Source organism: Pieris brassicae, chromosome 12 (assembly GCF_905147105.1).
Source record: "Pieris brassicae chromosome 12, ilPieBrab1.1, whole genome shotgun sequence".
NCBI classification, from domain to species: domain Eukaryota; kingdom Metazoa; phylum Arthropoda; class Insecta; order Lepidoptera; family Pieridae; genus Pieris; species Pieris brassicae.
The window spans coordinates 688,711-704,767 of record NC_059676.1 but is presented as its reverse complement, the minus strand read 5'-3'; the positions used below and the strand labels follow the sequence as shown (position 1 = coordinate 704,767).

General features: G+C 32.2%; 1 protein-coding gene across 2 annotated transcripts; it reads right to left on the bottom strand.

Moving 5' to 3' along the window:
* Window positions 1-51: 51 nt before the first annotated feature.
* LOC123716980 (androgen-dependent TFPI-regulating protein-like) lies at window positions 52-15,902 on the bottom strand. Of its 2 annotated transcripts, none has more exons than XM_045672736.1 (4): window positions 15,503-15,902; window positions 2,601-2,741; window positions 1,536-1,756; window positions 52-1,414 (listed from the first exon to the last, which is right to left on the bottom strand). In XM_045672736.1, the coding sequence occupies exons 1-4, from the start codon at window positions 15,722-15,724 to the stop codon at window positions 1,081-1,083; spliced, it is 918 nt and encodes a 305-aa protein (XP_045528692.1). In that variant the 5' UTR covers window positions 15,725-15,902; the 3' UTR covers window positions 52-1,080. The 2 variants fall into 2 exon arrangements, with proteins under 2 accessions (XP_045528692.1, XP_045528691.1); XM_045672735.1 differs by lacking the exon at window positions 15,503-15,902 and adding an exon at window positions 5,471-5,770.
* Between the last annotated feature and the right edge of the window lie 155 nt (window positions 15,903-16,057).

Genomic DNA, 16,057 nt, shown 5'->3' with positions numbered 1-16,057 from the left:
ATTGTATGAATCACACTTAAGAGACTTGAAATTGGGGAAGAAAACACACCAAAATAACATAAAATTTATGTACTTCTATCACCACATTTCTACAAACACATAAAACGTTACACGTAACACATATTACTAATTATAATAATGTAATGGTGTCCTAACTCTGGTATCATTTATGTAATTTATATAAAACTAATTATTAAATGAATTATTTAAAAAAACTATATTATGATGGTAATATAAACTTCAATGGTAATATAAAATATTTGGCCGACTATTAAATAATACAAATTTAATAAAATACAAAAAAATATCTCAATAGGTTTGCGTCTTTTCTTGAATTAATATTTTAATAGAATATTCGGCATTGACTAAATGGCCATTTATTTCATTAAATATATTATTATTTTACTTAAGATAAATATATTTTCAAAAAAGTATACTCCTCTAATCAAAATTAACAAAATTGGACTTGGTACATTGTATTTATATGACATTGTGTTCGTACCCACACCCACGTTTTATTCATAAAAAACTGTTTATTTGCTTAAACTTTTAAGTAAAATATTTATATTTCTTTTCAGTACAACGTAAATACAATTAGACGGAGAACAGGGAAAAAGCGAGTAGTCTAAATGAAACAGATTTACATTTTTTAAATAGAAGGACTATAAACTAAAATAATAAACAATACAAAAATAAACAATTGGCGCATTTTTCTATCACAATTTCTATATTTTTTAGAACAGGATGCAATCCGGCAGCGCCGATGTTTATTCACACCGCCGCCGATTGACACTGTGCCAGAGGGCTCGCGAGTGCGTCGATATTTTAAGAATTGGTACGCTCTTTTCTCTGTTTTAATTGCCATTCAATAAATAGAACTATCATAGCAATTTCTTCGATCACAAAGAGACACGGAAATAACAGGGCCTGTAGCAAAATTTTCTATATACAGAATAAGTTTTGACTTTAAAATAATTACATCGTCTAGTTTTCGTGCAGCGGAGTAGTTCTCCGCGGTAGCTTTTAGGTGTATGCTTAAGAACTTGCCTTAATACACACCGTATGAATAGTATTCCAATATCATAGTCGTGAACTCTCGAATTGGTTCCTTATATTCTTAAACTTCACACTCCAAGACCTCGTGGAAAACGGTGGAGTCTTCAAATCCGTTATCAATTTTCCGCTTTGTTCTTTTGGGCTCATTACTTGTTCACCTGTTTTTGTCTCTCCATTAGCCTCCGGTATCTCTTGACTCTCATCCCCGTGAATGAGTCTATTGATTGGGAATTGAAGTTTGTAGAAGACGAACGATGACCCCCATATCCAAAGCTGGTAAAGACAGACTTGCCACCATGTCATCACACCGAATACTTGGTACAACCACCGATGTGTCGTAAAGTATATAGTGTAGTATCTGGAATTTTTTGGTATTTTTAGTGGTTTGTATGATTTATTAACTTGGATTAAAAGTTTCATACTCTTGGAGAAGGAGGACATTTTAGAAATCTAGATCTCGGGTGTAATGATCTACTTACACAACAGCGTACATAAGAGCCACGCTCCAATATATTGTGACTTCCACCTTCTCATCAGTAGGTTTTCTTCTGGGCTGCAGCAGCGTCTCTAACGCGAGCACCACCAGAATATTAGTGTGGACGCAGTGGTTGAACCACCAGGGGATCACATCATCGTAGATCTTCGGAAAGACCAGCTCACGGTCAATGGCGTAGACCGTCCAGAACATTGATGAGACGAACTGTGTTATGTAAACTTATAATATAATAATAATATAAACTATTTAAAGTTTCAAGAGCCGTGTTGGGCTAGGCTTTTTAGTTAGGCCGGCTTTAGCGTGCGACTCTCATCCCTGACGTCGTAGGTTCGATCCCGGCTGTGCACCAATGGAGTGTCATTCTATGTCCGCAATTGACATTCACTCGAGCACTGAAGGAGGAGTCCGGCTTGTCTTAGAACTAAAAAGTAGACGGTGTGTGTCAAGCACAGGAGGCTTATCACCCACTTGCCTATTATATTGACAAATGTCATGTAACAAATACAAAAATCTGAGTCCTTAACCTAAAAAGTTGTAGCGCCACTGCTTATTTTTTTATGGTCGAGCTAACTTAATTATGCATTCATATAGTAAATATTTAATGATAAGAATTTAAATTTAAAATAGTAATTTAGATTAACCAAGTTATGTAACCCTACCATTAGTTAAATTACATATATTTTAGTAAATATTTAGACAAACAAAACCTAAGCAAATATAGAACAGTTGAAGCCAAAATGAGCTCTTTAGTTCTTACCACACTCATAAATTTAAAATTCTCGTTTCCGATAATGTCATATAGCGTAAGTGATTTAAGAACTCTTCAATAATACACTACCACCAATTTTATCTTAGTTGTAAGCTTATGTTTTAAACAATACAAGCCAGTTGACACTCAGCTTCAAACAAAGTGGTTAATTTAACATAATATCTACAACAACAGCCACCGAACTTAACTACCGTCATTTACGGTTTGTTTTAACTATTTCTTTCTAGGCAACCTGTTACTATAATTATTTTGTTACGGTTAAAATACCACAAAACATACCAATGTGAAGGGCAGCACACACCCACAGAACAGGACATCACGCCAGTAGTGAATTTTTGTACCCAGGTTACCATTGTGTTTGCCAGCCCACTCCAGAAAATCATAGAGCAGGGATAGACCGAGGAATATTGTTTGAAACGACTGTGAACAAAATACTATGTTAGTTTTTCTCCACACATTTTATACCAGAAGCAGAATTTCTTAATATTTCTGATCCAATTTGTGGTTAACAACAGACAAGTAGGCCGTAAAGATCTTTTACTTTTTCCAAGATTAGAACAAAGGTTCCCCAAACATAATGCATGTATAAAACTAATAACAAATACTACAAACTATAGACAGACCCTAGACGTAAAGTCTATTTGATAACATTTGAACTCTTATCGAACACGTGAAATCCCCGTGCCTCCGAATTATAGGGTGACAAAAAACAACGATTTGACGCAAAATGGTACAATTTTAGGTTTAGGTTTAGCAGTTACCTAGTATAAACAAGATACATCACAAAGACATCTAGGGTGTATTTCCTGCTTAAATCGAATAATTATAATCGTTCAAATCTAGATAATAATTATAACTATAGATTTTAAGAACGATCCAACAGAACAATTATATACACGCATCAAAAGTTATACTTCTTTGGCGTAACAAGATAAAAATCTATTTAACTTATTTATCTTTCGCCTTATTCTACGTTTGTAGAACAAACGACACTAACAATAAAAAACAGGTATATCATTCATTGAAAGTTGTATTGTAACGCATTATCTCCTTAAATAAAGTTTATTTAAATATCACAAAAAATATTTCTACATAATTAAAGAAATTGACATTTTTTATTTTAAAAAGATGACTATGCTGACTTCAGGTTGTCGGTTTTTGCGACGGTGTGAGCGCGCATCATAAAAATTTACTCTCATAATTTTTCCCTAAGGTGCCAAAAGACATAACTTCAAAAATTTGACTGACTTTACTAAATAACTAAATTCACGCAATTAACGAAGCTAAGGACGGCAATACTGTAGTAAGCAAATAATGTAGTATAAATGAGTGAGAGCAGAGTACAGCACGATGAGGAAACGGCATTTCCAATTACTAGCTAATAAAGATATAAAACTCCCGGATTAGTGGAGTAAGATTAAACAGCTGTTAATGACCGCCTACGTTTAGGTAATAAGCGGAACAAGTTATCATTAAGGCCAACGACTCGGTCAAAGGGCTGACTACGTGTGTTATCACGACTGATAAATTTCAACACCATATTCCGGCACGTGACCGCCATGAGTTTTGGACTGGCGTCTAACGCCCGAAAGTGCGAACATAAAAGTTTTAGAAAAGTGTATTTCAGCAAATTTTATTCAAGTAATGTATCCTTACGAGAAAGTACTTGTTTAAGGAAACTTTGTATACATATTTCTCTTTTAACAACATAGGGAATATAATCATATAAATCACACCGTAATCGACAGACATTAATGTCGAGAATATATTTCGATTTATACTAAGAATTATATAGAAGAAAGACTGGACCAATCACAAAACTACCAACCAAGGCAGTTGATCTGCCATTTGTTCAGTTGGGATCAAGATTAGGCCCCGAGATGCTCAATTAACTGCAGAAATTGATAGAAATAACTAGAAGCTATGTCCGGTGTATATGGAGGATGATTTAGTAATTCTAATACAGGTCTTGAATGGCAGAAATCGGAATCTAGACTTCCACGCCGTTGCTTACGTACTAACTCCATTTTGTTATTTGTCCTAGCAAAGTGGACTGTTTTTCGTTTCATGTTCAAACTGGTGAAACCATGTTTCGTCGTTGTTATGAATCAAGCCAAAACTCGATGTACATCCTGTAGTAATATGTACATTTCCTATAGAAATCTAAATTTCTTCTCCTATAAAACAAACTGTAATACGACGATCCAGTAAGACAATGTTTTTTTGAAACTGTTCAACTAACTACCGCTCCGCGCGGGGCTTGCCATGGATGTTCTGCCTCGCTTTTACTCAGAACACCAAAGCGCAACTGTAGAAAATGGAGGAGCATTATACCTATGCTCTTAAGTCTTTATTTACCAGCTCCGTAGTAAAATTTTCGAACCGCCTGAATTTCAACTTTATCAATTTTTAAGAACGCGAATACGCCGCAATAAATCGACTTCTATTTAAAAAAACTAATGGATTGGATTCATTTTTTGTTATTATTATATCTAAAGAATATTTATTTATTTCCTTTCCTAGGAGAATGAAACACCGCTCGTATATTCGTTCATTTGTGTTAATAGAAAGATGTAGACGATCAACACCTAATAAAAGAAATATTAATTTAATAATAAAAAAAAGATATTTTTTTATTGTGACTCAAGATTGGGAGTTAAACATTGCCATAGTTCTGTTCTCAATAATACATGTAAACTTATATATGTAACATACACAAAATGAGTTTTTACAATGACATATATAGGATATTTAAAAAAGCTTTCTCACCCTACAATAGAATTTATTAGTAAGATTATATAACAAGAAAGCGGACGCAATATTAAAAAAATTATGTCAAATATCGCAAATTAATTCATCACGTAATAATAGCATGATAAACACTTACCAATTAATTAACAACAAATTAATTACTAACATTAATTATAATAAGCTTAACCATTGAATCAGACTATTATAAAAATAAACCTTTTTAAGATAAATCTTTGGTTTGTGTAATAATATTTGAAAAATATGCCATACATGTGTATAAAAAACATCTACCTTCGTAGAAGCGGTCTATTAACGTAAAAGCTACCACTATATACCTATAGACTATCCACATTTAGATTTTATAGAAAAACTAGAAGAAATTAAAAAAAAGTACTTACAAAATTCCATCCAGTTAAATACGCTAAACGGTATGTATATAAACATTTTATATCAGGAACCAAACTTTGGTCTAAATGCAAACTATTCGCAAATAAACCAATATAGCAATGGTGTAAAATTGAAAATATATGAAAAACTGTTTTCCAATACAACCTCGCGTCACTGCGATCGAACAATTTCTCGTTTTCCGTTATCAAAAAGCACAAAACATTATAAAATATATTATTCTCGCGAAATAAAATAAAATCTTCCATTATTAACTATTACTAAAGCTACTTAACGCTATTAGACGCCAAACGTCAAAGGGCGACTATTATTGTTAATAAGACGGTACACGCATTTTCATCGGTGTTGCAATACCTACATTCAAACAATATCCAAAACTAAAATCGTATATAGTTACCGTTTGAAAAATAATTTTTGTTTAACTTCCTATTAAAAATGTGTCTGTGTCATTAAAAATAATAGAAAATATTACTAATATAATTTTAATATGAAATATTTGGTTGTAACATACTATTCATTTCATAACGCCTGCTAAAATATTCTTAGACATATTATAATAAAATTAATAAAAAGTTCAAGCGTGAAACTTTCCGACCACCTAATTAGTTTTGTTGAGATCAATATTTTATATCTACATCAAACAAGTAACTTAACAGGATGAAAAATATTACAATACCATTCCTATTTTTAGGAATTTTGTAAGGAATAGTTTTTTTAATAACAAATAATGTAGCCATAATATTTCTTATAATACTGATTGGTCGCTTTGCCTCTTAAACTATCACTAACTAGGTCTTTAAGGTACAAAATCTTACGAAATAGTAAACCTTAAATATATACGCAAGGCTTCAAAAGCTTTTTTTTAATCAAAAATTTAAAAATGTTTTACCAAATAGAAATTAAAGTTATATATCAGGTGTGTAATTATTATACATGTTTCATTACAAAATAATATTAAATTTTGACGTGTCCATTAAATTTTGGTTAATATCTAAACGATGTCGTCTCTTAAAAGAGGCGACTGGCTGTAGATGTGTGCTATAAAAATCTATCTGATATTTGCTTACAACATACTACGTCACCTGCGCAAAGTACGGAACACGTATTTTTAATAGTTCTGCATGTCGCCGTATTCTGACCCCAAGATATCGTCACCGTGACGAAACACTAGTATAAAGTCAAGATACAATTTCATATCAAAGACGACCCTAAAATCTATCTATATGTTCAGAGTTTTTAAAAGTAAGCCCTTGTCTCTTGTTCATAGCATAAATATCATTATCGATTAGAAAATGAAATTAATTGAATAAAAACCTTACTATGGGTTGTTAAAAAAGTTAAATTACACTTTTTTGTGGAGGTTTCTAATGTTGGCAACACAATAACCTACACTAATACAATTTAATCATATCTTACTGCCCTTTGTTTAACTGATAATATTCAACTAAATATTTTAACTGGACACTGATAACTACGCTATTTAACTGATTGTTTAACCAATGTCCATAATCAATACAATATTTTACGTAGCAAATAAGATTAGCTAAAAAGCAACCAGTGTTGGCCTGGTGTATTGCAACAGCGATACTTCTCATCTCATATGCGTTGGTATTGGTACCCTAGGTGGGATATGGCACGACCAGATCCCAAAGTATCAGGACAATCTGGATCCAATTGGTGCTTAGACCTGTGTGAGTTGAAGCCAAATTACTCCCTTGGGACATGAGACACACTGCTATGTCTCTAACATTAAACATTTTTATTTTGACGAGTTGGTTAAATTAAACTACAATCAAATCTGGGATCACCTATCATAGCATTTTATCTCTAACTAGCGGACCCCACAGACTTCGTTCTGTCGAAAAGATTTGAAATGTGGCAGTTTTTTGTTCCTACCAATTTTATAGTCGGCGCAAAAATTCTCATTATAGGTCGATGTGTGAGGTTCAGCTCGGGTGACCAAAGTATCTTCGCTTCTGCGAACTTTGGCCACTCTTATGTAACCCACTAAAAAACCCCGACTGGGATATCTGCTAGAGGGCTTCAAACTAAGAGGCGAACTTAGGGTTCAAACCTGTTTGGAAAATAATCTAAAAGGATAGTGGGAACCTAAAAGTGACAAATATTTAAAAATTGTGTGCCTCATTGTATTTTCCTATTAGTATGTACTCAAATAATTTTACTCAGATAGGAATATTAAATTAATAATTCAAAAAAAACAAAAATTAAATCCTTTTTTTAACGCGATTTGTTTGACAGATGTAATGACGTGAAAACGTCGCATGCCGAAACTAAAACAAAAGAAATAATATCGCGAAGCCAACCAAATTAAAAAGCAGTACTATCTATAGCTCTCACATTTTTTGACAATTCAATTTGGTCGGGTTCGCGATATTATAACTTGTTGTGTTTCGAAACGCGACATTGCTTAGACAACGGTGAGTGCTTGTAATTTAATATGAACTGAATACATAACAATAAAGTTGAAATTTAGTCTACATTTTATTTACAAAAAGTTTGAATGGGAAAAAGAAAAGGGCTGTTTTAGGGTTACTCCCATTATTCGAATTTTTTTTCGCCGTAAAAACCATCCGTAGACTTCAACGAACATTTAAAAATAAGAATTGGTACAATTGGTCCAGGCGTTGTAGAGTTATGCGCTTACGAACACATTTTGCGATTCATTTTTATACTATAGATTTATAGCTAACTACACGAAATACTACACAGCATGGTTTAGCAGTGACGCATCAGAGTTTTCTGCTTTAGCTTACTAATTATTTGCTATCCGCCAAATTTAGGGGGGAAACGGAAGATTTTAATTTTTAGCAATATATGGTAGATTCAATGCGAAGCGGTTGCTTCATTGCACAAAAAGTTATACTAGTCAAATAGCAATCTTATCGCCCCCAAATATTTTAAGTTGCCACCGTCGATAAAATCTTATTAATATATAAGATCGATTGACCGTAATGCGTAGTGTAACATTACCTCATATTTTAATAAAACATAGAGGCAGTGTTGGTTGAAAGGCTTCAGCATGCGACATTAATCGCTGAGGTCGTAGGTTGGACTTTCTGTCTATGTGTGTCTATGTCTAACACTTGGTCTCACGGTGAAGGAAAACAGCATGGCTTAAATTTAAAAATCGATGTCTGTCAGACAGATGTCTCATCACCTATTTGTCTATGACATTAAAAAGATCAAAGAAATGTTTGCAATCTAAGGACAAGACTCATAGAGGATTGTAGCGCAACTGGATTATAATTATTATTATATGTAAAGAAAGTTTATAAGTAAATAAAAAAGCCAAAAGCTTTACACGTAGACGTGTTTTGTGTTGAATTTTACTCTTCAAATTACGGATTTTTTAAATTACAATCTTGATGGTCCTCAAATAAGATAAAATTCGTAATATATGAAAATCTTTTTGTGCATTACAAAAAGTTACCTTGTATTCAAGGTTGTTGAAATTTATCTAACAAATGTTAAGATATTACAAAATGTTTAATAATTGTTATGTTGGATTAACGTGGAAATTTTGTTTTTTTGTTCCTAACAGGCGGAGCAACAGCAATAGCAATCGGGCAGGAGCCTCATATGATGTTAAGTGATACCCCATCTCAATGCCAGAGGACTCACGAGTGCGCTGCCGGCTTTTTAAGAATTGTTGCGCTCTTTTCTTGAAAGAACGTTTTATTACATATAATAAATATTGCTGAATCCATGATAATGAATGGCCTAGAATTCATTTTAAATTATCAATTATATTCAACTTGGACGCAGCATATTTCTACAAACTATTGTGATTATTATTCTTATTTGTTAATTATCCGAATAAGGAATTGAATTTATTCTAATCCTTATCATAGAAGGAAGTATTTTATTAACATTTCGGTGTTAATATTTTTAATGGTTAAGGATTATTTATGGTTGATACGGTAGCTATATAATATTTTGTAAAAAATATTAATCATCATCAATACCTAACATAATTTGATATATAAAACAATGGCGCTACGACCTCTTTAAGTCTGGGCCTCAGATTTCTGTATCTATTCCATGATCATTTGTTAAGTTAATAGGCAAGTAGGTGATCAGCCTTCTGTGCCTGACGCACGCCGTCAACTGTTTGGGTCTAAGGCAAACCGGTTTCCTCACGATGTTTTCTTTGACCGTTCGAGCTAATGTTAAATGCGCACATAGAGAGTCATACGCTGTAGCCACTAGGCCAACACTGCTCTAATTTAATATAAATATATGTTACAAGTTATATGTTTTATACATATAACTTGTAAAGTTACATCACTAAGTTTGGTCCCTTTAACACTGGCAGCATTTCCTCGCTGTATTGCGATACTTATTCGTTAAAAAGCATCAGCTCTAGGGTCACCGATACTCTATCAGACGCCGACATATCGCCACGTCCCAAAGGAACAAAACAAAGCTGGAGGAAACTTATATTTGAGCCGTTTTTTTTATTTATTTATTAAGAAATAATATAATAATCACTTACCATACAACACAACGTCAAGAAATGTACAGATAAATCGTATGAATCTTCATTATTGTAATAATCACTTAAATCTATATTATAAATAATTAGGGGAAATGTCCCATACGCAATTGCAAAGTTACTTAAACCAATACTATGAAACACGAATTTTAAATAATTAAAACTGTTTTCGGTTCGTTTTTCTCCCATTTTATGTATATTCATGTCGAGATATATCACTACATTAAGTTTCAAGTGTACTGTGACTCCGCATCTAGAGTCAAGGTAATATGCTAATGTAGTTATTAATTGCAATAAAAACATATTCGAGAAAGACGTAAGTAACAGTTTATATTTATAATGCCGCTGGTAAATGTATTTGTTGCTATGATATAAATAATTTGTTTGAATTGAAAAATATTGCATTTTAATGCTGCTTGCATAATGCAGGTACTGACCAACTCTTTAAGAGGCTGGTACAGGAACAGGAATACAGAAGTCCTGTGGTAACAGGTCACCACCCTATTTTTGACAACAGCAACCGTGTTTTTTCGATATAAAAAAGTTAACCGTAGAAACTAACAATTCTTTGATTTTATAAAAAAATTAGCTTTGTATGAATACTAATTAAATTTAAACGAAGCTTATAAAATTTAACGCCTGTTTGTTTATTATAGCAAGCACCTCTAGCAAAAGACACAAACTTTTCGCGATGGTATTCTTAGGATTTGTTATTATAGTTTAAAACACTATTCATAAAATACTAGTAGCTGAAAAGGAAGTAAATTACTTTTGGCTAAATATCAGCGCCTGTTGGTTAATTATGGGCAATGAGTAAAATTATAACATTTTCAATTTGTTAGTAGGATTACTCCAAAATATTATTCTAAATTGCTCAAAATTTATATAATATATGATGAAACATCGGACACAATAACCAAGAATGTTTTTTAAACAAACAAAGACACAAATTATACTAAATTTATATAACTTCAGTAATTTACGAAGTCCATTGCATTTTCTGTATAATCATTTCTACATATAGTATTTTTATACTTATAATGACTTAGGGCTTATTTACACGAGCGGCACGATGTCGACGGCAGAGCAAATGCACAAGAAATATTCATGAATAAAAACAAGATGGTCATTTTTTCACATACAGCCGCCCACACTTTGTTTTTTAATGTTTTATCACTGTACTCTTGTAGTTTGTTATTCCATATAGAAACATTTTTCTTTACTGCCACAATAAGCATATCAACATTAATGCTGTCATTGGAGATCATTTTAGAAAAACGCGTACGCATTCCTAAACTATTTGCAGTCAACTGACAAAATGGCGGACATGGCATGCTACAAACAAAAGCAACTGCAAACGACTACCGCCGATGCGCAGCCCGCGCGGCCAATAATAATAATAAAAAACACAGATTAGGGTAAAAAACCGCCTTCACCGGGGAAGGCGAAGACCTTTACTTTGCACTTCGCTCACTCCAGTGCGCTTCCGTCCTGCCCTTCAGGCGATTGACCACCCCGCGACGGCCCAAGCCGAGGTTCGAGTCTCACAGGAGACGCCTTTGCGCTAGCCGCGGGATTAAACGCCATTCTGGCCGAGCTACGCTCGCAAAACAGCCCGAGCTGAGCTGTAAAGGCCCTTAAGGCCAACAGCGAGATTCCATTCAATAAAAAAAATACCGCCGATGCGTTGACGGCTGCCGACGGCAGAGCTACTGCACTAGTCGGCGGCAGCCGTCGTGCCGCTCGTGTAAATGAGCCCTAAATCATTTTATAAAAATACTATCTGTAGGAAGAATTATAGAGAAAATGCAATGGACTTCGTAAATTACTGAAATGAAGTATAATTTGTCTAAATAAGCCATTACTTATCAAACAAAGTGAATTTTTAAGGTTATTTATTATATTTGTTTCATAGCAAGAATAACTAAATTATAGTTAATATAAAAAATACGTGCATATAGACAAATTATAAAATTTCAGATTATACGAATTACATATAACAAGAAGTAACAATACAATAGCAGACTATATTAGTATTAAGTTGATACATCCGGTTTTTTACCGGCTAGATTACCAGCACATGTAAAGTTAACCTCTACTCTCTGTTTAAATATATTTAGCATTTTTAAAGAATGGACAAAAAATTATCAAACTAATTAGTTCCACATGAAACACGGCTAATGTAGGTATGTATATTTCCGAACTTTATTTTAGATTCATTCATAATTGCAAGGTCACATCTGTCTCTACAAAGCAATTCGGATGTTGAGAATGTTGGACTTTAGATTTTTGTCTATTGTACAGTATTATGTCAAGTAGACTTATCTTTCTTAACCATTATAGACAACACGTAACTACATTCCACGTTAATCATAGTAAAAGTTATATTATTAACATATAGTGGCGACAATAGCTAGTGTACTTCAAATGCGAGGTAAAACACTTTAAATAATTTAATTAACTTTTAAACAACATTACATTACAATATGGGTGTCAGATCATTGAATTAGTTTCGTCTTAATTAGTTTTTTCTAATCGACTTCTGTGGGACTTAAGCATGCTGGTTTCCTGACGATGTTTTCCTTCATCACTCAAACGAATGTTAAATGCGCATAGGCAGAAAGAACATTGGTGCACAGCCGGGATCGACACTACAAAATTATGAATTTGAGTCGCTTAAGCTGTGCTAAGCCTGTTCTCCTGGATTACTTAGCCTTTGTAGGGGTATTTATATATATACTATATAGTTGTGTGCGTAGTTTTATAAGGACAATGTAACAACACAGAGGGACAGTCTGTACTTAGCGATTGACGCGTAAGCACGTCAAATAAAGATGTCAATCACAATCGCATTGTTTCCTTTGGAGCCATCCGGGTAGTCACCCGGAGGCAAACATACCCCGGCATCCCCCACATCTACACCTTAATATCTCATACTTATTTATATCTTTAAATAGATTGAAATTTGTTTTTTTTAACATAAGACTCGATCATCAACTTTTAATGGAACATTGTATCTACTTCATCTATAATGGTGACTCAATTATCTACATTATACACTAATACCAATTAGTGAAGAGAGCCGCGGACATGGTTGACTTAGTAACAAGTAACATGGTGTTCGGCAACAATATATAACATTATGTGTTACACAGGACGAAAAAGAACCCTCCACTAAAAAGTTCTTTTCGAATTTTGTACTTGCATTTTCAATATTAATTTCAAAACTCAGTAGAAAACAATATTTTGAACAAAAATTGGTGTGGAAACGTTTGTATAGTACGGTAACAATTGAATAAATATTTTATGAATAATTTAAAAACAACAAAAAGAACTTTGGCATGAGAAAACGTTAAACAGACTTTAAATTTAATACTTACATCGGGTAATTTAAATTTCAATGTTAATTCTTAATATACATTGTACTAATTTGTTCTTGAGATCTGGAAAAATATATATATATATATAAAAATTCGATGTAATTTACAACCTTGGTGCACACCACATAAAAACGAAGCTCCCAAAGTCGTTTCTTTTAACGTTATTTATACCTTAATATTATATACCTAATAACAAGCGGTAGAGATTATGTACAAGGCCAAAGTACTATTAAACTTTAATTTGAAATTATAATTTACAAATATGCTTTATGGTAGATATAATAGTTTTAATATTTATTTTCCACACAATCCATTAGGTCTAATATTCTTGACTTACATAGTAATAATAATAAAAAATTAAATATATAGAAAATACATTTTTTTTAATAAAAATCTTTTTAATTTTTTTATCTTTCGCTTTATTCTACATTTGTAGAAAAAAAGACACTAACAAAAGAAAAAAAAGTATTTAATAAATTCTTATTCTCTTTAATAAAGTTTTTTTTATAACGCAGTATCTAGTTAAATAAAGTTTAAAGGTGTGCGCGCGCATCGTAAAAAGTTACTCTCATAATTTTTCCCTAACGCTCCAAAAGAAGTATCATTTCGCAAGTTTATTCCCTATGGCAGTGTATCTAGCTATAAACCTATGCTAGCATTTTCTCGCTGTACTGCGATACTTATTTAGTCTTAGATATTGTTTCTGAGATGTTTCTTCATTATCGTTGGATTTTTTTTTCAAAATAGTTGTAGTTTAATTTACGCATTATTAGAACCTTATTTTGACCCAAAAAATCGTATTCGAATAACAAGTTAATCGAGACAAAGATAAAAATAAAACGTTTTTAGTAGCGGTTAGTATATTTTTACTTAATAATAAATATTTTTGTTCCTCTATATGTATAAAATTCTCGTGTCACAATGTTTGTTCCCATACTCCTCCGAAAAGTCTGAGAATCAGCTACTATCCATCCTTCAAGCACCAAAGTGATATTTTTTTTTAATTATTAATAAAAAATTATTTTTCAGACATTTATTTTACAGGATACAAAAATACGTACTACCGTTAATTGTCACCCCTCTACGATCAACCCCTATTTTTATTATATTAGATAGGCTATTTTTTATTGAACTAAAAAAATGTTTTCTGGTACATGGCAAAACGACATTTGCCAGGTTAGGTAGTAATATATAATATTTAAGCTAAAGTAAAAATAACAGAGTAAAACGTCACTACGTAATTCCAATTTGGAATAGAGCTGATGTACCGCGATTATTAACGACAATAAAATGTATAAATGATACACAGTACAGAATAAAAGCCTACAAGAAAACCTTTGTGAGTCTTTTTTTTATCACACGCAGTTTCTAAATCCATTGTTATTATGTATTACATTAAATTAAATTCTGTAAATGGCGTTGATATTTATCGACATTCCGCGGTGTAATATTAATAGTTGTTACTTATGATTAAATATAACTTATAAATTAAACTATAACCGGAACAAAAACTATATTATTTACGATTAGAAGATAAAATTGGTCTTAATTGTGTAATTAAAGTTTCTATGAATAGCATTATTAGCATTAAGTCCCTATTTGAAGCCTTGAATGGATGTTTTTACTGTAAATAATTCTGGCTTATCGTGCTGAACTTAAATTTAACAGACACTTAATTTGTGTTAATAACATACTTTAAAATTGTCGCTAAAAACGTGACTAATAAAAACGTATTCATATTATTGAAACCGTTTTAATCATAAAAAAAAAGTTAATACGTCAAAGACCAAAAATCATAAATTGTTTGTTGATTGATTTCAAAACATATAATTTTTACTTCTGCCAAAAACACACACAATCATATTATTAATCACAAAACACAAAACCGTCGCATTGTACTTGGTATATATTAAATTACGTTCGTAACACAATATTTAATGCATAGTAGTCAACCTTCATAAAATAACTTATGTTTGCCACGTTTCAAATATTTGTTAAAATTAATCATAAATAACAATAACTTTATTTAAAATTGACTTAATAGTCCTTTAAATACCATTACAATTTAGGGGGATAAAACACTTTATCACTTTTACGTTTACAAATACACATATATAAATTATACTTACAAAATTCCAATTCGTAAAGAATGCTGGTCCCAAATATTTAAGGTTGTATATCGCATTATTGTCAAGGTCTTGGTCTCCTACATTGTACCAAATCATTAGAGCCCAGCAGGCCACCACATTGTCTCCGAGAAAATAAATAACATGATAAATAGTCCTTATTAGCAAACAGATAGAAAATTGTTTTCCACTTGCCCCATCTGAACCACCTTCCACGTCTTCCATTTTTATGACACACACAAAATATTTTCTCGCGCGTTTTACATTTTAAATCGATCTGCTATTTTAAAAGGCGCGTGTTATTCGCCAGAGGTAAACCTCTTTAGTGCTCTTATTCTAGCTGATTCAATAATCTGTGAACCTTGATTTGCGTGCAGTATGGAATATTTTTTGACTTACATTTAAAATAACATGACCAATTGAATCATTTAATATAACAGTAATTTAAAACAGTTAACACACGCAATTTTATATTATACTGATGTTAAATTATGAAGAACACGACAATCGTGACGTTAAGTAATATAAATTATATTCATTGTAGTAATGGTTCTATTA